This window comes from Pleurodeles waltl, chromosome 9, assembly GCF_031143425.1.
Source record: "Pleurodeles waltl isolate 20211129_DDA chromosome 9, aPleWal1.hap1.20221129, whole genome shotgun sequence".
NCBI lineage: Eukaryota > Metazoa > Chordata > Amphibia > Caudata > Salamandridae > Pleurodeles > Pleurodeles waltl.
Genome location: NC_090448.1, coordinates 209,606,175 through 209,632,378, shown reverse-complemented (window position 1 = coordinate 209,632,378; position 26,204 = coordinate 209,606,175). Strand labels below are relative to the sequence as shown.

At 49.0% G+C, this 26,204-nt stretch overlaps 1 protein-coding gene across 4 annotated transcripts in view; it reads left to right on the top strand.

The window, feature by feature from the left end:
* Window positions 1-26,204, top strand: part of PXK (PX domain containing serine/threonine kinase like) — a 317,799-nt gene that overhangs the window by 275,789 nt on the left and 15,806 nt on the right. For 2 of the 4 annotated variants that reach the window (XM_069206554.1, XM_069206556.1), the window contains exon 17: window positions 3,508-3,570. In XM_069206554.1, coding sequence (XP_069062655.1) covers window positions 3,508-3,570 — 63 coding nt within the window. The remainder of the gene's footprint in view (window positions 1-3,507; window positions 3,571-26,204) is intronic. The other 2 variants (XM_069206555.1, XM_069206557.1) reach the window with 1 other exon arrangement.

The window sequence follows — 26,204 nt, the reverse complement described above, 5'->3', positions numbered from 1 at the left end:
TTGTTGGCCAACCCTGCAACAGTCCACAAAAGTAGCCTAAGATTGGTAACGGGATTTAATTATAGGGTCAGCACAGGGGACAAAAGGAGATGAGACAGCCCCAACGAAAGGAAGAGGAACTTGCAGGGAGATTAGCACAGATGCTCAAGCAGCTAGAGCCCTTGAATCATTCAATGTTAGTTCAATAATGGTGCCCTGCTCACCCGTTCCCTTGGCCAGCATAGCATCAGGACTACGCAGGGATATGGGATAGAGCAGCCCCACATTGAGATTTGGTTCTGCATTCGACAGCAACCCGCAAGGGGGAATATCCTGCGAGCAGTGCCCCTTTTTCTCTCAGAACCCTCAAGCTTCCTTTCTTGGGGACTCATTACTCGTTTCGCCCCTACCGTCAACCTTGTTTGTTGCTGCTTCGTTACCCACCACTACAACCCCCCTAGACCAACAGAACATGCTCTTAGAGGAGTGGGCTTTAAAGTAGTGAGTCAATCAACCCCCTTCAGTACATAAAAGCAGTTAGATACAGGGATTCCAAATGTAGACTGGGATAAACATTAGATCCATCCGACAACACCCGGTCAGGGTACAAATAACTGTTGAGTGTGCCCTTGGGCATGGCCATGTTTAAAAAATTACCCCAGTGGAAGCATATCAGTAGAGGTTTCTGTGCTTGAACCTCTAGTCTGGCTAAATAGTAGGCGCTGCACTACCCAAAGGGTTCTAAGGGTAATCACAATACAGTCACCTTGCCAATCCATTGGCCCTGAGCCAGCCAATCCACCCTACATGTGAGAAGGATTTCACTCGGCCTAGCAGGAGGAAAGTTCCTATGCCGGGCCAGCTAGTTCAGGCATTTGTTGGTAAGCTCTTCCTGGTCCTCTCTCTGGTCCTTAGGCACACCTGTTGCAGTTATCACATAAGGACAAGGTGCAGGAGGAAGAACTAGGACAGGTTGCTTCTAGAAGAGGTCTGCGACTTTACCAATAGTTGAAATTTGCCCACCCCCTCCCGCAATCAGTTAGTTGTGCCCCCAGACTTGGCAACAACAGGGGCAACAGAAGGGGCAGTTCTTTGATGCAGCGGAAGCGTGCCGAGTATCTGGAGCCTCGCGCTGCAAAACAGTATGTGCCTTGTTGGCTAATTTAGCCAAGTGGAATGATATGTTGTCGTGGGGGGCACTCGAAACTGAAGTGGGTTGTTCCTGTATTTCACTCTGTGTTAGCTCGATGTCAGTAATCCCCTTCTCAATGGCTGCCAACCGAGCCAGTATCGAAGAAAGTTCAGATGCCATAATGCCTCTGACCTTTGCTAGGCAAGCCTCCATTAAATCATTAGCCCATGGTGGAGTGTGCCGGACCTCCTCTTGGGCTAGTGAATCAGAGTCTTTGGAAGGAGAGGCTCATTGTGGACTGTCCATAGTCTATAGGTCGTTTCTGCCATAGGATGACCTCTAGTCTGTTTGACATACGTAGAGGACTGTGTACAATCCTCTGGCATTCTCCAGAAGCTGAAGCATCAGTGTAGCAGCTAGGGATTTGGATTTGAGAGGCAGTATCATCCAGTGGTTCAGCTGCAGTGGTAGCACTAGAAGGGAAGTGAAGTAAGGGGCTGCAGGAAGGCAGATTCACACATGCACCCAAGGACAGTCTCCTCTCCGTTAGGGCAATTTCTGTTTAAATGATCCCAACCGCATGGTACAGCATCTTGTCGATACTCGTTTTAGATGGGGAATGAGGGGTCACAGGAACAAGACCCCTGGTGCCCTTCCTATTGCCCATGTTGCCTTTTATTGGCTTAACTGTGGGAGACGCCTTAAATGTAAAAAAAAAAAAAAAAAAGCACTGGTGGGGAACACCAATGAGCACTTAGGAAATACAATATAGCACAGTGAGGTCAAGCAAACACCCAGACAACAAAACCAACAGTCTAGGAGAAAGAAATGGGCGAAGGAGTGTTTACCCCCGGGGGACTATGTCAGAGGGTAGGCCCAGCCCAGCTTTGTCAAGGCATGGATGGGCGCAGACGGACCCGCTGTTGTCCCAGTCTTCACCTAGATACACGTCCGGGATCGTCCTGCACAGCTGGAGCTCCTTGCAGAACTAAATATAGCACCTCCGGGTGCAGCAACACTGTGAGCAGTCCTGGGGGCTAGACGTTATGGTGCCTGTAGTCATTTATCAGCGCGGCCCCCCGCTCTGCCCCCCCCAGTTGCTTCCTTCATGTCTTCTCCCGCACAGCGGGAGCTCCTTGCAGAATTAAATATAGTGCCTCCATGCATGGCAATACTGTGGGTGTCCTGTAGTCTAGGCATTATGGTGTCTGTATTTCTTTATCAGCGCAGCCCCCACTTTACCCCTAGCTGTTTCCTCTACGTTTTCACCATTGAATTGGATTTTCAATAACTATTAAAAAATAGTTGTTTAATTTATTTTTCTAGCCAGTTCGAAACCCAAGATAGCAATATTAACATTTTAATCTCAACTTTGGTTCTGTGTATAGGTCAGCCACGACTGCCACTGTAAAAACAGCTTTTGAGGGCTCGCTTTAGAAACATGGTGACATTAATTTTCTACATGTCCCACTTTTAGCAACCATGCACTGTACCTTATTGGCTACAAGGCCTATGTATTGGTGAATTATTATTATTTAAAAGGAAGGTCTTTGCCTGTCAAAAAGGGTTACTTTGACAGGTCACACTGCAGGTTTTAAACTGCAGCAGACTGGTTACAGTGGTAGGCCTGAAGCCTTGTTTCATACGCCCACACTGTGGATGGCACAATATGTGTTTCAGTCCACAGGTGCCATTTATTCTCCATACCCTGGATGTATTTTCTACACCAGATACCGGTGGACTTGTAGGCAAAATAAATGTTTTAGTTAGACATAAGCCGATTTAACCATCTTTAAAGGGAGAGCACAGGCACCTTGCCCCTGTTGAGAAGGGCTAACAGTGCATAAAGCTCTAAGTTCAGCAAGAATAGGATCCAGAACAATTTTAGAAATCTGGGGTGATCACTCAGAAGACTGACTTCGTACAGCAATGTATTATTAACTTGAGGGTAAATTATTTTGTATTGAAGAGATGTGAGCGGTGGTATTGGCCAATTTGGTACGTATCTCTTAAGTCAGTTAAATGTGCATTACCCAGTGGTTAAAGATATTATGAGCATGGCTGAGATGTGCTTTGTGCTTATATGAGCTGTGTTGGATTTGTGTGTTTCCTGTGTTCTTTGCTTTTGTCTCCTTCGTGATTACTGTGAAATTTGATAGAGGAAATATCTTGAAGACTTCTCACACTTCTCACACAGTGTGATATGATTATATTTTCACCTTTGTAAGGTTAAGCTGTCAGGAGGTGTGTCATTGACTTTCCTATAGCCATGAGCTCATGCTTCCATTCTTGCTTCCAGTTAGCCATTAATGGTGGGGCAGTGAGTCCTGCATGTTTGTGATACATGTGAGATTGAAGTTTTCACTTATTAACTGACCTATGGCTTTTCTCTTTAGCAGGCTCTGGGGCAAGTTCCCCTCTGACATCACCTTCATCTCCCACCCCGCCCTCAACAGCAGGTAAGTAATGGGTACATTGTTAAAATTGTGTTGATTTCTGATGGAACTGCGTTCCATAACACACCAGTTATTCGTTTTTTGCCAGTTTATTTTACAGCCCTATGAAAATGTCTCTTATGTAGCCCTTTGGCTGCCTCATCCTGTTCTTTCCTCACAGTTACTCTACACTGCCCACAGCAACTTGCCTCAGACAGTTGATATTAATGAATCCAGAAATTAGCACCTAACCCATTCTACCATCCCACGTGAAAATGCATTCCTTGTTTCACTGCAAACAAATCCATCCATTTGTTTCTCCTCACCTCAACCCGATGAGCATCTCCCAGTAATAGGAAAGGGTGGCACATTAAAGAGCACATCATAACAGCCACCATTCTGTGGGGCTCCAATGCACTACATCACCACCTTCTGGTTCAACCATTATATTAACTGGTCCCCACAGGATGGAGTAAGCAATCTGGGGTCATCCTCAGCACAATGAAGACTACCATGACTGTGTTGCATTTTATTCAGCAATACAATATTTATAGTGTTTGCTGAATGAAAATACATAATCATTAATTGGAGATTTAGTGCCAAATATGCTTAAACATATTCTCATTTGTGGTACCCTGATATCCAAAATTGGATGAGCGTTGGTCCGTAGGTAATCAAGATTGTTTAGTGCAACAAACCAATGCATGGCTGGTGCTTAATGTTGGTTTAGGTTGTTCTTTCCTGGGTGCTGGTTTAACCATTGCATGGACATTTGCCTGTCCAACAACACGAGGTAAGCCTATGACACGCATCTGCTATTTCCAGTCCACTCTGCTGAGCCCAGCAAACTGCTATTCACATCTTTTCCTTTGCAATACTCTCTACAGTTTCTGCATTTCATTCTGCAGGCTTGAGACTGGTGTTTGGAGCTTAGGTTTCCTATTGAACAGTAAGCTTTGTACTGACATGGCCAAATTCAAACAAGAGACATTTTACGGCACTATCTGCCTAATCAGATAGATTTAATGCACACTAATGTGTTGCAATAAACACCTTTGTGAAGAGGCGTGGGTGCTGCAGTGATCCCTTTCACTAGTAGTTCTTTATTGATTGATAAATTAATCTACTTAGGTGTCAAGACTGCCTTCTGTAGATTGTGAAGACGCGTCAGGAGACTGATACAGTATACCACCTGTACAACTGGTGCTAAGTTATGTCATAGACCTTTCTGTTGCCTTCAGCTTTGATAAGTTTCTGACCAAATTTACCTTACTTATACCAGCCAGGAATTCACAAAGAAATTACTGGTAATTGTAAGCTAATTTTTGGGCTGTGAATATCTGCACATTCTTAAATCCCACCAAAGGGGGTGAATACGGGTGTTTCAACTACATTTGCCAGCATTCACAAACTCCTCTTGCTCCTCTTTCCAGTAAAAGACTGTACTGACGTAAATACCTTTTCCAAAGGGGGATTAAAACACTGCCATATTTGGAGGGAGTGTAGAGGAAAGACTACCTTCTTGCGCAAAGATTTTTCTCATGGAAAATTCCCCGGTGCAGAGTTCTGTACTATAGAGAACTTAGTACAATTTGTTTTGCATCCCAAATGGAATATCATATGACTTCTCAGGAATCTTTGAAACCTGCCAGCAGCACAATTAGTTTTCCATGCATATTCCTGTAAATTTTCCAAAAAGTAGTAAATCATACCTGCATGTAAATGTAAATATACATGTGTGGATTTACCACTTTTTATATTTCTTAGCCCCTAGATATACATAGATGATCTGTTGAACGTCTGCATTTTGTTTGTCTGCGGTTTGAAAATATTTAAGGATAATGGATTGGGTTTCAATGCAGGCAAAACAGAGTGGTTATGCCTGAAATGCAGCAAATGTGTGGCATATGATATTCTGCATGTTCATTGCAACGTAAGGGCACAGAATTCTATGCCTGGTTTAGGAGGAAACCAGACTGTGGCCCTCATTACGACTTTGGCGGTCTTCTCAGAAGACCGCCAAAGCCGCGGGTGCCAGAAGACCTCCAGTGCTGGTGATCTTCCGACCACCATATGACGGGTACTGCAGGATTTATGCCACCATATGACGAGTACTGCAGGATTTATGCCACAATTGGGGTGGAAATCCTGCAGTAGTCGTGCTGGCAGTCGGAGGCTCTTTGGCAGTTCCGCCACCGACCCAACCCCACCAGTATGACTCCATCAGCCATATAATGAGCAATAATACGATCTGGCGGTGTCGTGGCAGGGTGCTGCCAGTGGTGGAATCGCCTGTTCCCTGAGGGACGACTTTCTCCCCAGACCAGGTAAGGTGATCGTCCGACAGGTGAGGGGGGTGGAAGGGTGGGTGTTGTGTGTGCATGTGTGAGTGTGTGGTGTCTGCGTGTGTGCATGAATGTGTGTATGCGTGGTTGTATGTGTGTCTGAATGTAGAAGTGAGTGCATGTATGTAAGGAAATGCCTCCTTGGCATGGTTGCCCCCTGACTTTTTGCCTTTGCTGATGCTATGTTTACAATTGAAAGTGTGCTGAGGCCTGCTAACCAGGCCCCAGCACCAGTGTTCTTTCCCTAACCTGTACTTTTGTATCCACAATTAGCAGACCCTGGCATCCAGATAAGTCCCTTGTAACTGGTACTTCTAGTACCAAGGGCCCTGATGCCAAGGAAGGTCTCTAAGGGCTGCAGCATGTCTTATGCCACCCTGGAGACCTCTCACTCAGCACAGACACCCTGCTTGCCAGCTTGTGTGTGCCAGTGAGAACAAAACGAGTAAGTCGACATGGCACTCCCCTCAGGGTGCCATGCCAGCCTCTCACTGCCTATGCAGTATAGGTAAGACACCCCTCTAGCAGGCCTTACAGCCCTAAGGCAGGGTGCACTATACCATAGGTGAGGGTACCAGTGCATGAGCATGGTACCCCTACAGTGTCTAAACAAAACCTTAGACATTGTAAGTGCAGGGTAGCCATAAGAGTATATGGTCTGGGAGTTTGTCAAACACGAACTCCACAGCACCATAATGGCTACACTGAAAACTGAGAAGTTTGGTATCAAACTTCTCAGCACAATAAATGCACACTGATGCCAGTGTACATTTTATTGCAAAATACACTCCAGAGGGCACCTTAGAGGTGCCCCCTGAAACTTGACCGACTGTCTGTGTAGGCTGACTAGTTCCAGCAGCCTGCCACACTAGAGACATGTTGCTGGCCCCATGGGGAGAGTGCCTTTGTCACTCTGAGGCCAGTAACAAAGCCTGCACTGGGTGGAGATGCTAACACCTCCCCCAGGCAGGAGCTGTAACACCTGGCGGTGAGCCTCAAAGGCTCACCCCTTTGTCACAGCACCGCAGGACACTCCAGCTAGTGGAGTTGCCCGCCCCCTCCGGCCCCGGCCCCCACTTTTGGCGGCAAGGCCGGAGAAAATAATGAGAATAACAAGGAGGAGTCACTGGCCAGTCAGGACAGCCCCTAAGGTGTCCTGAGCTGAGGTGACTCTAACTTTTAGAAATCCTCCATCTTGCAGATGGAGGATTCCCCCAATAGGGTTAGGATTGTGACCCCCTCCCCTTGGGAGGAGGCACAAAGAGGGTGTACCCACCCTCAGGGCTAGTAGCCATTGGCTACTAACCCCCCAGACCTAAACACGCCCTTAAATTTAGTATTTAAGGGCTACCCTGAACCCTAGAAAATTAGATTCCTGCGACAACAAGAAGGACTGCCCAGCTGAAAACCCCTGCAGAGGAAGACCAGAAGACAACAACTGCCTTGGCTCCAGAAACTCACCGGCCTGTCTCCTGCCTTCCAAAGAACTCTGCTCCAGAGACGCCTTCCAAAGGGACCAGCGACCTCTGAATCCTCTGAGGACTGCCCTGCTTCGACGACGACAAGAAACTCCCGAGGACAGCGGACCTGCTCCAAAAAGACTGCAACTTTGTTTCAAGAAGCAGCTTTAAAGAACCCTGCAACTCCCCGCAAGAAGCGTGAGACTTGCAACACTGCACCCGGCGACCCCGACTCGGCTGGTGGAGAACCAACACCTCAGGGAGGACCCCCGGACTACTCTCCGACTGTGAGTACCAAAACCTGTCCCCCCTGAGCCCCCACAGCGCCGCCTGCAGAGGGAATCCCGAGGCTTCCCCTGACCGCGACTCTCTGAAACCTAAGTCCCGACGCCTGGAAAAGACCCTGCACCCGCAGCCCCCAGGACCTGAAGGACCGGACTTTCACTGGAGAAGTGACCCCCAGGAGTCCCTCTCCCTTGCCCAAGTGGAGGTTTCCCCGAGGAAGCCCCCCCTTGCCTGCCTGCAGCGCTGAAGAGATCCGTTGATCTCTCATAGACTAACATTGCGAACCCGACGCTTGTTCTAACACTGCACCCGGCCGCCCCCGCGCCGCTGAGGGTGAAATTTCTGTGTGGACTCGTGTCCCCCCCGGTGCCCTACAAAACCCCCCTGGTCTGCCCTCCGAGGACGCGGGTACTTACCTGCAAGCAGACCGGAACCGGGGCACCCCCTTCTCTCCATTCTAGCCTATGCGTTTTGGGCACCACTTCGAACTCTGCACCTGACCGGCCCTGAGCTGCTGGTGTGGTAACTTTGGGGTTGCTCTGAACCCCCAACGGTGGGCTACCGTGGACCAAGAACTGAATCCTGTAAGTGTCTTACTTACCTGGTAAAACTAACAAAAACTTACCTCCCCCAGGAACTGTGAAAATTGCACTGTCCACTTTTAAAGTAGCTATTTGTGAATAACTTGAAAAGTATACATGCAATTGAAATGATTCAAAGTTCCTAATGTACTTACCTGCAATACCTTTCAAACAAGATATTACATGTTAAATTTGAACCTGTGGTTCTTAAAATAAACTAAGAAAAGATATTTTTCTATAACAAAACCTATTGGCTGGATTTGTCTCTGAGTGTGTGTACCTCATTTATTGTCTATGTGTATGTACAACAAATGCTTAACACTACTCCTTGGATAAGCCTACTGCTCGACCACACTACCATAAAATAGAGCATTAGTATTATCTATTTTTACCACTATTTTACCTCTAAGGGGAACCCTTGGACTCTGTGCATGCTATTCCTTACTTTGAAATAGCACATACAGAGCCAACTTCCTACATTGGTGGATCAGCGGTGGGGTACAAGACTTTGCATTTGCTGGACTACTCAGCCAATACCTGATCACACGACAAATTCCAAAATTGTCATTAGAAATTGATTTTTGCAATTTGAAAAGTTTTCTAAATTCTTAAAAGTCCTGCTAGGGCCTTGTGTTAGATCCTGTTTAGCATTTCTTTTAGAGTTTAAAAGTTTGTAAAAGTTTGAATTAGAACCTAGAACTAGTTGTAGATTCTTAAAAAGTATTCCAACTCTTAGAAGCAAAATGTCTAGCACAGATGTGACTGTGGTGGAACTCGACACCACACCTTACCTCCATCTACAGATGAGAGAGCTAAGGTCACTCTGTAAACTAAAGAAAATAACAATGGGCCCCAAACCTACCAAAATACAGCTCCAGGAGCTTTTGGCAGAGTTTGAAAAGGCCAACCCCTCTGAGGGTGGCAACTCAGAGGATGAAGATAGTGACTTGGAGGGAAATTCCCCCCCTCCAGTCCTACTTAGGGAGAGCAGGGCTACTCAAGCCCTGACTCCACAAATAATAGTCAGAGATGCTGGTTCCCTCACAGGAGGGACCAACAACTCTGAGATCACTGAGGATAACTCCAGTGAAGAGGACATCCAGTTAGCCAGGATGGCCAAAAGATTGGCTTTGGAAAGACAGATCCTAGCCATAGAGAGGGAAAGAGATGGGCCTAGGACCCATCAATGGTGGCAGCAACCTAAATAGGGTCAGAGATTCTCCTGACATGTTGAAAATCCCCAAAGGGATTGTAACTAAATATGAAGATGGTGATGACATCACCAAATGGTTCACAGCTTTTGAGAGGGCTTGTGTAACCAGAAAAGTGAACAAATCTCACTGGGGTGCTCTCCTTTGGGAAATGTTCACAGGAAAGTGTAGGGATAGACTCCTCACACTCTCTGGAAAAGATGCAGAATCTTATGACCTCATGAAGGGTACCCTGATTGAGGGCTTTGGATTCTCCACTGAGGAGTATAGGATTAGATTCAGGGGGGCTCAAAAATCCTCGAGCCAGACCTGGGTTGACTTTGTAGACTACTCAGTGAAAACACTAGATGGTTGGATTCAAGGCAGTGGTGTAAGTAATTATGATGGGCTGTACAATTTATTTGTGAAAGAACACCTGTTAAGTAATTGTTTCAATGATAAACTGCATCAGCATCTGGTAGACCTAGGACCAATTTCTCCCCAAGAATTGGGAAAGAAGGCGGACCATTGGGTCAAGACTAGGGTGTCCAAAACTTCCACAGGGGGTGACCAAAAGAAAGGGGTCACAAAACCTCCCCAGGGGAAGGGTGGTGAGACAGCCAAAAATAAAAATAGTCAAGAGTCTTCTACAGGCCCCCAAAAACCTGCACAGGAGGGTGGGCCCAGAGCCTCTTCACAAAACAATCCTGGGTACAAGGGTAAAAACTTTGATCCCAAAAAGGCCTGGTGTCGAAACTGTAGTCAGTCTGGACACCAAACTGGAGACAAGGCCTGTCCCAAGAAAAGTTCCACTCCAAACTCCAATCCAGGTAACACTGTGTAGGAAGTTGGCTCTGTATGTGCTATTTCAAAGTAAGGAATAGCATGCACAGAGTCCAAGGGTTCCCCTTAGAGGTAAAATAGTGGTAAAAGAGATAATACTAATGCTCTATTTTGTGGTAGTGTGGTCGAGCAGTAGGCTTATCCAAGGAGTAGTGTTAAGCATTTGTTGTACATACACATAGACAATAAATGAGGTACACACACTCAGAGACAAATCCAGCCAATAGGTTTTTGTATAGAAAAATATCTTTTCTTAGTTTATTTTAAGAACCACAGGTTCAAATTCTACATGTAATATCTCATTCGAAAGGTATTGCAGGTAAGTACTTTAGGAACTTTAACTCATAAAACTTGCATGTATACTTTTCAAGTTATTGACAAATAGCTGTTTTAAAAGTGGACACAGTGCAATTTTCACAGTTCCTAGGGGAGGTAAGTTTTTGTTAGTTTTACCAGGTAAGTAAGAAACTTACAGGGTTCAGTTCTTGGTCCAAGGTAGCCCACCGTTGGGGGTTCAGAGCAACCCCAAAGTCACCACACCAGCAGCTCAGGGCCGGTCAGGTGCAGAGTTCAAAGTGGTGCCAAAAACACATAGGCTAGAATGGAGAGAAGGGGGTGCCCCGGTTCCGGTCTGCTTGCAGGTAAGTACCCGCGTCTTCGGAGGGCAGACCAGGGGGGTTTTGTAGGGCACCGGGGGGGACACAAGCCCACACAGAAATTTCACCCTCAGCAGCGCGGGGGCGGCCGGGTGCAGTGTAGAAACAAGCGTCGGGTTCGCAATGTTAGTCTATGAGAGATCTCGGGATCTCTTCAGCGCTGCAGGCAGGCAAGGGGGGGGTTCCTCGGGGAAACCTCCACTTGGGCAAGGGAGAGGGACTCCTGGGGGTCACTTCTCCAGTGAAAGTCCGGTCCTTCAGGTCCTGGGGGCTGCGGGTGCAGGGTCTCTCCCAGGCGTCAGGACTTTGGATTCAAAGAGTCGCGGTCAGGGGAAGCCTCGGGATTCCCTCTGCAGGCGGCGCTGTGGGGGCTCAGGGGGGACAGGTTTTGGTACTCACAGTATCAGAGTAGTCCTGGGGTCCCTCCTGAGGTGTTGGATCTCCACCAGCCGAGTCGGGGTCGCCGGGTGCAGTGTTGCAAGTCTCACGCTTCTTGCGGGGAGCTTGCAGGGTTCTTTCAAGGCTGCTGGAAACAAAGTTGCAGCCTTTCTTGGAGCAGGTCCGCTGTCCTCGGGAGTTTCTTGTCTTTTCGAAGCAGGGGCAGTCCTCAGAGGATGTCGAGGTCGCTGGTCCCTTTGGAAGGCGTCGCTGGAGCAGGATCTTTGGAAGGCAGGAGACAGGTCGGTGAGCTTCTGGAGCCAAGGCAGTTGTCGTCTTCTGGTCTTCCTCTGCAGGGGTTTCAGCTAGGCAGTCCTTCTTCTTGTAGTTGCAGGAATCTAATTTTCTAGGGTTCAGGGTAGCCCTTAAATACTAAATTTAAGGGCGTGTTTAGGTCTGGGGGGTTAGTAGCCAATGGCTACTAGCCCTGAGGGTGGGTACACCCTCTTTGTGCCTCCTCCCAAGGGGAGGGGGTCACAATCCTAACCCTATTGGGGGAATCCTCCATCTGCAAGATGGAGGATTTCTAAAAGTTAGAGTCACTTCAGCTCAGGACACCTTAGGGGCTGTCCTGACTGGCCAGTGACTCCTCCTTGTTGCTTTCTTTGTTCCCTCCAGCCTTGCCGCCAAAAGTGTGGGCCGTGGCCAGAGGGGGCGGGCAACTCCACTAAGCTGGAGTGCCCTGCTGGGTTGTGACAAAGGGGTGAGCCTTTGAGGCTCACCGCCAGGTGTCACAGCTCCTGCCTGGGGGAGGTGTTAGCATCTCCACCCAGTGCAGGCTTTGTTACTGGCCTCAGAGTGACAAAGGCACTCTCCCCATGGGGCCAGCAACATGTCTCTGGTGTGGCAGGCTGCTGGAACTAGTCAGCCTACACAGACAGTCGGTTAAGTTTCAGGGGGCACCTCTAAGGTGCCCTCTGTGGTGTATTTTACAATAAAATGTACACTGGCATCAGTGTGCATTTATTGTGCTGAGAAGTTTGATACCAAACTTCCCAGTTTTCAGTGTAGCCATTATGGTGCTGTGGAGTCCGTGTTTGACAGACTCCCAGACCATATACTCTTATGGCTACCCTGCACTTACAATGTCTAAGGTTTTGTTTAGACACTGTAGGGGTACCATGCTCATGCACTGGTACCCTCACCTATGGTATAGTGCACCCTGCCTTAGGGCTGTAAGGCCTGCTAGAGGGGTGTCTTACCTATACTGCATAGGCAGTGAGAGGCTGGCATGGCACCCTGAGGGGAGTGCCATGTCGACTTACTCGTTTTGTCCTCACTAGCACACACAAGCTGGCAAGCAGTGTGTCTGTGCTGAGTGAGAGGTCTCCAGGGTGGCATAAGGCATGCTGCAGCCCTTCGAGACCTTCCTTGGCATCAGGGCCCTTGGTACTAGAAGTACCAGTTACAAGGGACTTATCTGGATGCCAGGGTCTGCCAATTGTGGATACAAAAGTACAGGTTAGGGAAAGAACACTGGTGCTGGGGCTTGGTTAGCAGGCCTCAGCACACTTTCAATTGTAAACATAGCATCAGCAAAGGCAAAAAGTCAGGGGGCAACCATGCCAAGGAGGCATTTCCTTACACAACCCCCCCCCCCAAACGAAAGAGGATGAGACTAACCTTTCCCAAGAGAGTCTTCATTTTCTAAGTGGAAGAACCTGGAAAGGCCATCTGCATTGGCATGGGCAGTCCCAGGTCTGTGTTCCACTATAAAGTCCATTCCCTGTAGGGAGATGGACCACCTCAACAGTTTAGGATTTTCACCTTTCATTTGCATCAGCCATTTGAGAGGTCTGTGGTCAGTTTGAACTAGGAAGTGAGTCCCAAAGAGGTATGGTCTCAGCTTCTTCAGGGACCAAACCACAGCAAAGGCCTCCCTCTCAATGGCACTCCAACGCTGCTCCCTGGGGAGTAACCTCCTGCTAATGAAAGCAACAGGCTGGTCAAGGCCATCATCATTTGTTTGGGACAAAACTGCCCCTATCCCATGTTCAGAGGCATCAGTCTGCACAATGAACTGCTTAGAATAATCTGGAGCTTTTAGAACTGGTGCTGAGCACATTGCTTGTCTCAGGGTGTCAAAGGCCTGTTGGCATTCCACAGTCCAGTTCACTTTCTTGGGCATTTTCTTGGAGGTGAGTTCAGTGAGGGCTGTCACAATGGATCCATATCCCTTCACAAACCTCCTGTAATACCCAGTCAAGCCAAGGAATGCCCTGACTTGAGTCTGGGTTTTTGGAGCTACCCAGTCCAGAATAGTCTGGATCTTGGGTTGGAGTGGCTGAACTTGGCCTCCACCTACAAGGTGGCCCAAGTAAACCACAGTTCCCTGCCCTATCTGGCATTTGGATGCCTTGATAGAGAGGCCTGCAGATTGCAGAGCCTTCAAAACCTTCTTCAGGTGGACCAGGTGATCCTGCCAGGTGGAGCTAAAGACAGCAATATCATCAAGATAAGCTGTGCTAAAGGACTCCAAGCCAGCAAGGACTTGATTCACCAACCTTTGGAAGGTGGCAGGGGCATTCTTTAAACCAAAGGGCATAACAGTAAACTGATAATGCCCATCAGGTGTGGAGAATGCTGTTTTCTCTTTTGCTCCAGGTGCCATTTTTATTTGCCAGTACCCTGCTGTCAAGTCAAAGGTACTTAAGAATTTGGCAGCACCTAATTTATCTATGAGCTCATGAGCTCTAGGAATTGGATGAGCATCTGTCTTGGTGACAGAATTGAGCCCTCTGTAGTCCACACAAAACCTCATCTCTTTCTTTCCATCTTTGGTGTGAGGTTTGGGGACTAAGACCACTGGGCTAGCCCAGGGGCTGTCAGAGCGCTCAGTTACTCCCAATTCCAGCATCTTGTGGACTTCCACCTTGATGCTTTCCTTAACATGGTCAGACTGTCTAAAGATTTTATTTTTGACAGGCATGCTGTCTCCTGTGTCCACATCATGGGTACACAGGTGTGTCTGACCAGGGGTTAAGGAGAAGAGTTCAGGAAACTGTTGTAGGACTCTCCTACAATCAGCTTGCTGTTGGCCAGAGAGGGTGTCTGAGTAGATCACTCCATCTACTGTGCCATCTTTTGGGTCTGATGACAGAAGGTCAGGGAGAGGTTCACTCTCTGCCTCCTGATCCTCATCTGTTACCATCAACAGATTCACATCAGCCCTGTCATGGAAGAGCTTAAGGCGGTTCACATGGATCACCCTCTTGGGGCTCCTGCTTGTGCCCAGGTCCACCAGGTAGGTGACCTGACTCTTCCTTTCTAGCACTGGGTAAGGGCCACTCCATTTGTCCTGGAGTGCCCTGGGAGCCACAGGCTCCAGAACCCAGACTTTCTGCCCTGGTTGGAACTCAACCAGTGCAGCCTTTTGGTCATACCAAAACTTCTGGAGCTGTTGGCTGGCCTCAAGGTTTTTGGTTGCCTTTTCCATGTACTCTGCCATTCTAGAGCGAAGGCCAAGTACATAGTCCACTATGTCCTGTTTAGGCTCATGGAGAGGTCTCTCCCAGCCTTCTTTAACAAGGGCAAGTGGTCCCCTTACAGGATGACCAAACAGAAGTTCAAAGGGTGAGAATCCTACTCCCTTCTGTGGCACCTCTCTGTAAGCGAAAAGCAGACATGGCAAGAGGACATCCCATCTCCTTTTGAGTTTTTCTGGGAGCCCCATGATCATGCCTTTTAATGTCTTGTTGAATCTTTCAACCAAGCCATTAGTTTGTGGATGGTATGGTGTAGTGAATTTATAAGTCACTCCACACTCATTCCACATGTGCTTTAGGTATGCTGACATGAAGTTGGTACCTCTGTCAGACACCACCTCCTTAGGGAAACCCACTCTGGTAAAGATACCAATGAGGGCCTTGGCTACTGCAGGGGCAGTAGTCGACCTAAGGGGAATAGCTTCAGGATACCTGGTAGCATGATCCACTACTACCAGGATATACATATTTCCTGAGGCTGTGGGAGGTTCTAGAGGACCAACTATGTCCACACCCACTCTTTCAAAGGGAACCCCCACCACTGGAAGTGGAATGAGGGGGGCCTTTGGATGCCCACCTGTCTTACCACTGGCTTGACAGGTGGGGCAGGAGAGGCAAAACTCCTTAACCATGTTGGACATATTGGGCCAGTAGAAGTGGTTGACTAACCTCTCCCACGTCTTGGTTTGTCCCAAATGTCCAGCAAGGGGAATGTCATGGGCCAATGTTAGGATGAACTCTCTGAACAGCTGAGGCACTACCACTCTCCTAGTGGCACCAGGTTTGGGGTCTCTGGCCTCAGTGTACAGGAGTCCATCTTCCCAATAGACCCTATGTGTTCCATTTTTCTTGCCTTTGGACTCTTCAGCAGCTTGCTGCCTAAGGCCTTCAAGAGAGGGACAGGTTTCTTGCCCCTTACACAGCTCCTCCCTTGAGGGTCCCCCTGGGCCTAAGAGCTCAACCTGATAAGGTTCAAGCTCCAAAGGCTCAGTTCCCTCAGAGGGCAGAACTTCTTCCTGAGAAGAGAGGTTCCCTTTCTTTTGCTGTGTTGCAGTTGGTTTCCCAACTGACTTTCCTGTTCTCTTGGTAGGCTGGGCCATTTTTCCAGACTCCAGCTCTACTTTTTCACCCTGTGCCTTGCACTGTGCTCTTGTTTTCACACACACCAGTTCAGGGATACCCAGCATTGCTGCATGGGTTTTTAGTTCTACCTCAGCCCATGCTGAGGACTCCAGGTCATTTCCAAGCAGACAGTCCACTGGGATATTTGAGGAGACCACCACCTGTTTCAGGCCATTGACCCCTCCCCATTCTAAAGGAACCATTGCCATGGGATGTACTTTTCTCTGATTGTCAGCGTTGGTGACTGTGTAAGTTTTTCCAGTCAGGTATTGGCCAGGGGAAACCAGTTTCTCTGTCACCATGGTGACACTGGCACCTGTATCCCTCAGGCCCTCTATTCTAGTCCCATTAATTAAGAGTTGCTGTCTGTATTTTTGCATGTTAGGCGGCCAGACAGCTAGTGTGGCTAAATCCACCCCACCCTCAGAAACTAGAGTAGCTTCAGTGTGGACCCTGATTTGCTCTGGGCACACTGTTGATCCCACTTGGAGACTAGCCATACCAGTTTTACCTGGATGGGAGTTTGGAGTGGAACCTTTCTTGGGACAGGCCTTGTCTCCAGTTTGGTGTCCATGCTGTTTACAGCTATGACACCAGGCCTTTTTGGGATCAATGTTTTTACCCTTGTACCCATTGTTTTGTGAAGAGGCTCTGGGCCCACCCTCCTGTGCAGGTTTTTGGGGGCCTGTAGAAGACTCTTTACTATTTTTAGTTTTGGTTGTCTCATCACCCTTCCCCTGGGGAGTCTTTGTGACCCCTTTCTTTTGGTCACCCCCTGTTGAAGTCTTGGACACCCTTGTCTTGACCCAATGGTCCGCCTTCTTTCCCAATTCTTGGGGAGAAATTGGTCCTAGGTCTACCAGATGCTGATGCAGTTTATCATTGAAACAATTACTCAATAGGTGTTCCTTCACAAATAAATTGTACAGCCCATCATAATTACTTACACCACTGCCTTGAATCCAACCATCTAGTGTTTTCACTGAGTAGTCTACAAAGTCAACCCAGGTCTGGCTCGAGGATTTTTGAGCCCCCCTGAATCTAATCCTATACTCCTCAGTGGAGAATCCAAAGCCCTCAATCAGGGTACCCTTCATGAGGTCATAAGATTCTGCATCTTGTCCAGAGAGTGTGAGGAGTCTATCCCTACACTTTCCTGTGAACATTTCCCAAAGGAGAGCACCCCAGTGAGATCTGTTCACTTTTCTGGTTACACAAGCCCTCTCAAAAGCTGTGAACCATTTGGTGATGTCATCACCATCTTCATATTTAGTTACAATCCCTTTGGGGATTTTCAACATGTCAGGAGAATCTCTGACCCTATTTATGTTGCTGCCACCATTGATGGGTCCTAGGCCCATCTCTTGTCTTTCCCTCTCTATGGCTAGGATCTGTCTTTCCAAAGCCAATCTTTTGGCCATCCTGGCTAACTGGATGTCCTCTTCACTGGGGTTATCCTCAGTGATTTCAGAGGTGTTGGTCTCTCCTGTGAGGGAACCAGCATCTCTGACTATTATTTTTGGAGTCAGGGTTTGAGGGACCCTGTTCTCCCTAGATAGGACTGGTAGGGGGGAATTTTCCTCCAAGTCACTATCCTCTTCCTCTGAGTTGCCACCCTCAGAGGGGTTGGCCTTTTCAAACTCTGCCAAAAGCTCCTGGAGCTGTATTTTGGTAGGTTTGGGGCCCATTGTTATTTTCTTTATTTTACAGAGTGACCTTAGCTCCCTCATCTTAAGATGGAGGTAAGGTGTGGTGTCGAGTTCCACCACAGTCACATCTGTGCTAGACATTTTGCTTCTAAAAGTTGGAATACTTTTTAAGAATCTACAACTGGTTCTAGAATCTAATTCAAACTTTTACAAATTTTTAAACTTTAAAAGAAATGCTAAACAGGATCTAACACAAGGCCCTAGCAGGTCTTTTAAGAATTTAGAAAACTTTTCAAATTGCAAAAATCAATTTCTAATGACAATTTTGGAATTTGTCGTGTGATCAGGTATTGGCTGAGTAGTCCAGCAAATGCAAAGTCTTGTACCCCACCGCTGATCCACCAATGTAGGAAGTTGGCTCTGTATGTGCTATTTCAAAGTAAGGAATAGCATGCACAGAGTCCAAGGGTTCCCCTTAGAGGTAAAATAGTGGTAAAAGAGATAATACTAATGCTCTATTTTGTGGTAGTGTGGTCGAGCAGTAGGCTTATCCAAGGAGTAGTGTTAAGCATTTGTTGTACATACACATAGACAATAAATGAGGTACACACACTCAGAGACAAATCCAGCCAATAGGTTTTTGTATAGAAAAATATCTTTTCTTAGTTTATTTTAAGAACCACAGGTTCAAATTCTACATGTAATATCTCATTCGAAAGGTATTGCAGGTAAGTACTTTAGGAACTTTAACTCATAAAACTTGCATGTATACTTTTCAAGTTATTGACAAATAGCTGTTTTAAAAGTGGACACTTAGTGCAATTTTCACAGTTCCTAGGGGAGGTAAATTTTTGTTAGTTTTACCAGGTAAGTAAGACACTTACAGGGTTCAGTTCTTGGTCCAAGGTAGCCCACCGTTGGGGGTTCAGAGCAACCCCAAAGTCACCACACCAGCAGCTCAGGGCCGGTCAGGTGCAGAGTTCAAAGTGGTGCCAAAAACACATAGGCTAGAATGGAGAGAAGGGGGTGCCCCGGTTCCGGTCTGCTTGCAGGTAAGTACCCGCGTCTTCGGAGGGCAGACCAGGGGGGTTTTGTAGGGCACCGGGGGGGACACAAGCCCACACAGAAATTTCACCCTCAGCAGCGCGGGGGCGGCCGGGTGCAGTGTAGAAACAAGCGTCGGGTTCGCAATGTTAGTCTATGAGAGATCTCGGGATCTCTTCAGCGCTGCAGGCAGGCAAGGGGGGGGTTCCTCGGGGAAACCTCCACTTGGGCAAGGGAGAGGGACTCCTGGGGGTCACTTCTCCAGTGAAAGTCCGGTCCTTCAGGTCCTGGGGGCTGCGGGTGCAGGGTCTCTCCCAGGCGTCGGGACTTTGGATTCAAAGAGTCGCGGTCAGGGGAAGCCTCGGGATTCCCTCTGCAGGCGGCGCTGTGGGGGCTCAGGGGGGACAGGTTTTGGTACTCACAGTATCAGAGTAGTCCTGGGGTCCCTCCTGAGGTGTTGGATCTCCACCAGCCGAGTCGGGGTCGCCGGGTGCAGTGTTGCAAGTCTCACGCTTCTTGCGGGGAGCTTGCAGGGTTCTTTCAAGGCTGCTGGAAACAAAGTTGCAGCCTTTCTTGGAGCAGGTCCGCTGTCCTCGGGAGTTTCTTGTCTTTTCGAAGCAGGGGCAGTCCTCAGAGGATGTCGAGGTCGCTGGTCCCTTTGGAAGGCGTCGCTGGAGCAGGATATTTGGAAGGCAGGAGACAGGCCGGTGAGCTTCTGGAGCCAAGGCAGTTGTCGTCTTCTGGTCTTCCTCTGCAGGGGTTTCAGCTAGGCAGTCCTTCTTCTTGTAGTTGCAGGAATCTAATTTTCTAGGGTTCAGGGTAGCCCTTAAATACTAAATTTAAGGGCGTGTTTAGGTCTGGGGGGTTAGTAGCCAATGGCTACTAGCCCTGAGGGTGGGTACACCCTCTTTGTGCCTCCTCCCAAGGGGAGGGGGTCACAATCCTAACCCTATTGGGGGAATCCTCCATCTGCAAGATGGAGGATTTCTAAAAGTTAGAGTCACTTCAGCTCAGGACACCTTAGGGGCTGTCCTGACTGGCCAGTGACTCCTCCTTGTTGCTTTCTTTGTTCCCTCCAGCCTTGCCGCCAAAAGTGTGGGCCGTGGCCGGAGGGGGCGGGCAACTCCACTAAGCTGGAGTGCCCTGCTGGGTTGTGACAAAGGGGTGAGCCTTTGAGGCTCACCGCCAGGTGTCACAGCTCCTGCCTGGGGGAGGTGTTAGCATCTCCACCCAGTGCAGGCTTTGTTACTGGCCTCAGAGTGACAAAGGCACTCTCCCCATGGGGCCAGCAACATGTCTCTGGTGTGGCAGGCTGCTGGAACTAGTCAGCCTACACAGACAGTCGGTTAAGTTTCAGGGGGCACCTCTAAGGTGCCCTCTGTGGTGTATTTTACAATAAAATGTACACTGGCATCAGTGTGCATTTATTGTGCTGAGAAGTTTGATACCAAACTTCCCAGTTTTCAGTGTAGCCATTATGGTGCTGTGGAGTCCGTGTTTGACAGACTCCCAGACCATATACTCTTATGGCTACCCTGCACTTACAATGTCTAAGGTTTTGTTTAGACACTGTAGGGGTCCCATGCTCATGCACTGGTACCCTCACCTATGGTATAGTGCACCCTGCCTTAGGGCTGTAAGGCCTGCTAGAGGGGTGTCTTACCTATACTGCATAGGCAGTGAGAGGCTGGCATGGCACCCTGAGGGGAGTGCCATGTCGACTTACTCGTTTTGTCCTCACTAGCACACACAAGCTGGCAAGCAGTGTGTCTGTGCTGAGTGAGAGGTCTCCAGGGTGGCATAAGGCATGCTGCAGCCCTTCGAGACCTTCCTTGGCATCAGGGCCCTTGGTACTAGAAGTACCAGTTACAAGGGACTTATCTGGATGCCAGGGTCTGCCAATTGTGGATACAAAAGTACAGGTTAGGGAAAGAACACTGGTGCTGGGGCTTGGTTAGCAGGCCTCAGCACACTTTCAATTGTAAACATAGCATCAGCAAAGGCAAAAAGTCAGGGGGCAACCATGCCAAGGAGGCATTTCCTTACACACTGGAATGGCTAGTCTCCAAGTGGGATCAACAGTGTGCCCAGAGCAAATCAGGGTCCACACTGAAGCTACTCTAGTCTCTGAGGGTGGGGTGGATTTATCCACACTAGCTGCCTGGCCTCCTAACATGCAAAAATACAGGCAGCAGCTCTTTATTAATGGGACAAGTGTAGAGGGCCTGAGGGATACAGGTGCCAGTGTCACCATGGTGACAGAGAAACTGGTTTCCCCTGGCCAATACCTGACTGGAAAAACTTATACAGTCACCAATGCTGACAATCAAACTAAAGCACATCCCATGGCAATGGTAACTTTAGAATGGGGAGGGGTCAATGGCCTGAAACAGGTGGTGGTTTCCTCAAACATCCCAGTAGACTGTCTGCTTGGAAATGACCTGGAGTCCTCAGCATGGGCTGAGGTAGAACTAAAAACCCATGCAGCCATGCTGGGTATCCCTGAACTGGTGTGTGTAAAAACGAGAGCACAATGCAAGGCACAGGGTGAAAAAGTAGAGCTGGAGTCTGGAAAAATGGCCCAGCCTACCAAGAGAACAGGAAAGTCAGTTGGGAAACCAACTGCAACACAGTCAGAAAAAGAGAACCTCTCTTCTCAGGAAGAAGTTCTGCCCTCTGAGGGAACTGAGCCTTTGGAGCTTGAACCTTATCAGGTTGAGCTCTTAGGCCCAGGGGGACCCTCAAGGGAGGAGCTGTGTAAGGGACAAGAAACCTGTCCCTCTCTTGAAGGCCTTAGGCAGCAAGCTGCTGAAGAGTCCAAGGGCAAGAAAAATGGAACACATAGGGTCTATTGGGAAGATGGACTCCTGTACACTGAGGCCAGAGACCCCAAACCTGGTACCACTAGGAGAGTGGTAGTGCCTCAGTCGTTCAGAGAGTTTATTCTGACCTTAGCCCATGATATTCCCCTTGCTGGGCATTTGGGACAAACCAAGACGTGGGAGAGGTTAGTCAACCACTTCTACTGGCCCAATATGTCCCAGAAGGTTAAGGAGTTTTGCCTCTCCTGCCCCACCTGTCAATCCAGTGGTAAGACAGGTGGGCATCCAAAGGCCCCCCTCATTCCACTTCCAGTGGTGGGGGTCCCCTTTGAAAGAGTGGGTGTGGACATAGTTGGTCCACTGGAACCTCCCACAGCCTCAGGAAATATGTACATCCTAGTAGTAGTGGATCATGCTACTAGGTATCCTGAAGCTATTCCCCTTAGGTCGACTACTGCCCCTGCAGTAGCCAAGGCCCTCATTGGTATCTTTACCAGAGTGGGTTTCCCTAAGGAGGTGGTGTCTGACAGAGGTACCAACTTCATGTCAGCATACCTAAAACACATGTGGAATGAGTGTGGAGTGACTTACAAATTCACTACACCATACCATCCACAAACTAATGGCTTAGTTGAGAGATTCAACAAGCCATTAAAAGGCATGATCATGGGGCTCCCAGAAAAACTCAAAAGGAGATGGGATGTCCTCTTGCCATGTCTGCTTTTTGCTTACAGAGAGGTGCCACAGAAGGGAGTAGGATTCTCACCCTTTGAACTTCTGTTTGGCCACCCTGTAAGGGGACCACTTGCTCTTGTTAAAGAAGGCTGGGAGAGACCTCTTCATGAGCCTAAACAAGACATAGTGGACTATGTACTTGGCCTTCGCTCTAGAATGGCAGAGTACATGGAAAAGGCAACCAAAAACCTTGAGGCCAGCCAACAGCTCCAGAAGTTTTGGTATGACCAAAAGGCTGCACTGGTTGAGTTCCAACCAGGGCAGAAAGTCTGGGTTCTGGAGCCTGTGGCTCCCAGGGCACTCCAGGACAAATGGAGTGGCCCTTACCCAGTGCTAGAAAGGAAGAGTCAGGTCACCTACCTGGTGGACCTGGGCACAAGCAGGAGCCCCAAGAGGGTGATCCATGTGAACCGCCTTAAGCTCTTCCATGACAGGGCTGATGTGAATCTGTTGATGGTAACAGATGAGGATCAGGAGGCAGAGAGTGAACCTCTCCCTGATCTTCTGTCATCAGACCCAAAAGATGGCTCAGTAGATGGAGTGATCAACTCAGACACCCTCTCTGGCCAACAGCAAGCTGATTGTAGGAGAGTCCTACAACAGTTTCCTGAACTCTTCTCCTTAACCCCTGGTCAGACACACCTGTGTACCCATGATGTGGACACAGGAGACAGCATGCCTGTCAAAAACAAAATCTTTAGACAGTCTGACCATGTTAAGGAAAGCATCAAGGTGGAAGTCCACAAGATGCTAGAATTGGGAGTAATTGAGCGCTCTGACAGCCCCTGGGCTAGCCCAGTGGTCTTAGTCCCCAAACCTCACACCAAAGATGGAAAGAAAGAGATGAGGTTTTGTGTGGATTACAGAGGGCTCAATTCTGTCACCAAGACAGATGCTCATCCAATTCCTAGAGCTGATGAGCTCATAGATAAATTAGGTGCTGCCAAATTCTTAAGTACCTTTGACTTGACAGCAGGGTACTGGCAAATAAAAATGGCACCTGGAGCAAAAGAGAAAACAGCATTCTCCACACCTGATGGGCATTATCAGTTTACTGTTATGCCCTTTGGTTTAAAGAATGCCCCTGCCACCTTCCAAAGGTTGGTGAATCAAGTCCTTGCTGGCTTGGAGTCCTTTAGCACAGCTTATCTTGATGATATTGCTGTCTTTAGCTCCACCTGGCAGGATCACCTGGTCCACCTGAAGAAGGTTTTGAAGGCCCTGCAATCTGCAGGCCTCTCTATCAAGGCATCCAAATGCCAGATAGGGCAGGGAACTGTGGTTTACTTGGGCCACCTTGTAGGTGGAGGCCAAGTTCAGCCACTCCAACCCAAGATCCAGACTATTCTGGACTGGGTAGCTCCAAAAACCCAGACTCAAGTCAGGGCATTCCTTGGCTTGACTGGGTATTACAGGAGGTTTGTGAAGGGATATGGATCCATTGTGACAGCCCTCACTGAACTCACCTCCAAGAAAATGCCCAAGAAAGTGAACTGGACTGTGGAATGCCAACAGGCCTTTGACACCCTGAAACAAGCAATGTGCTCAGCACCAGTTCTAAAAGCTCCAGATTATTCTAAGCAGTTCATTGTGCAGACAGATGCCTCTGAACATGGGATAGGGGCAGTTTTGTCCCAAACAAATGATGATGGCCTTTCCAGGTTCTTCCACTTAGAAAATGAAGACTCTCTTGGGAAAGGTTAGTCTCATCCTCTTTCGTTTGGGGGGGGGGGTTGTGTAAGGAAATGCCTCCTTGGCATGGTTGCCCCCTGACTTTTTGCCTTTGCTGATGCTATGTTTACAATTGAAAGTGTGCTGAGGCCTGCTAACCAGGCCCCAGCACCAGTGTTCTTTCCCTAACCTGTACTTTTGTATCCACAATTGGCAGACCCTGGCATCCAGATAAGTCCCTTGTAACTGGTACTTCTAGTACCAAAGGCCCTGATGCCAAGGAAGGTCTCTAAGGGCTGCAGCATGTCTTATGCCACCCTGGAGACCTCTCACTCAGCACAGACACCCTGCTTGCCAGCTTGTGTGTGCCAGTGAGAACAAAACGAGTAAGTCGACATGGCACTCCCCTCAGGGTGCCATGCCAGCCTCTCACTGCCTATGCAGTATAGGTAAGACACCCCTCTAGCAGGCCTTACAGCCCTAAGGCAGGGTGCACTATACCATAGGTGAGGGTACCAGTGCATGAGCATGGTACCCCTACAGTGTCTAAACAAAACCTTAGACATTGTAAGTGCAGGGTAGCCATAAGAGTATATGGTCTGGGAGTTTGTCAAACACGAACTCCACAGCACCATAATGGCTACACTGAAAACTGAGAAGTTTGGTATCAAACTTCTCAGCACAATAAATGCACAATGATGCCAGTGTACATTTTATTGCAAAATACACCCCAGAGGGCACCTTAGAGGTGCCCCCTGAAACTTGACCGACTGTCTGTGTAGGCTGACTAGTTCCAGCAGCCTGCCACACTAGAGACATGTTGCTGGCCCCATGGGGAGAGTGCCTTTGTCACTCTGAGGCCAGTAACAAAGCCTGCACTGGGTGGAGATGCTAACACCTCCCCCAGGCAGGAGCTGTAACACCTGGCGGTGAGCCTCAAAGGCTCACCCCTTTGTCACAGCACCGCAGGACACTCCAGCTAGTGGAGTTGCCCACCCCCTCCGGCCCCGGCCCCCACTTTTGGCGGCAAGGCCGGAGAAAATAATGAGAATAACAAGGAGGAGTCACTGGCCAGTCAGGACAGCCCCTAAGGTGTCCTGAGCTGAGGTGACTCTAACTTTTAGAAATCCTCCATCTTGCAGATGGAGGATTCCCCCAATAGGGTTAGGATTGTGACCCCCTCCCCTTGGGAGGAGGCACAAAGAGGGTGTACCCACCCTCAGGGCTAGTAGCCATTGGCTACTAACCCCCCAGACCTAAACACGCCCTTAAATTTAGTATTTAAGGGCTACCCTGAACCCTAGAAAATTAGATTCCTGCGACAACAAGAAGAAGGACTGCCCAGCTGAAAACCCCTGCAGAGGAAGACCAGAAGACAACAACTGCCTTGGCTCCAGAAACTCACCGGCCTGTCTCCTGCCTTCCAAAGAACTCTGCTCCAGCGACGCCTTCCAAAGGGACCAGCGACCTCTGAATCCTCTGAGGACTGCCCTGCTTCGACGACAACAAGAAACTCCCGAGGACAGCGGACCTGCTCCAAAAAGACTGCAACTTTGTTTCAAGAAGCAGCTTTAAAGAACCCTGCAACTCCCCGCAAGAAGCGTGAGACTTGCAACACTGCACCCGGCGACCCCGACTCGGCTGGTGGAGAACCAACACCTCAGGGAGGACCCCCGGACTACTCTCCGACTGTGAGTACCAAAACCTGTCCCCCCTGAGCCCCCACAGCGCCGCCTGCAGAGGGAATCCCGAGGCTTCCCCTGACCGCGACTCTCTGAAACCTAAGTCCCGACGCCAGGAAAAGACCCTGCACCCGCAGCCCCCAGGACCTGAAGGACCGGACTTTCACTGGAGAAGTGACCCCCAGGAGTCCCTCTCCCTTGCCCAAGTGGAGGTTTCCCCGAGGAAGCCCCCCCTTGCCTGCCTGCAGCGCTGAAGAGATCCGTTGATCTCTCATAGACTAACATTGCGAACCCGACGCTTGTTCTAACACTGCACCCGGCCGCCCCCGCGCCGCTGAGGGTGAAATTTCTGTGTGGACTCGTGTCCCCCCCGGTGCCCTACAAAACCCCCCTGGTCTGCCCTCCGAAGACGCGGGTACTTACCTGCAAGCAGACCGGAACCGGGGCACCCCCTTCTCTCCATTCTAGCCTATGCGTTTTGGGCACCACTTCGAACTCTGCACCTGACCGGCCCTGAGCTGCTGGTGTGGTAACTTTGGGGTTGCTCTGAACCCCCAACGGTGGGCTACCGTGGACCAAGAACTGAATCCTGTAAGTCTTACTTACCTGGTAAAACTAACAAAAACTTACCTCCCCCAGGAACTGTGAAA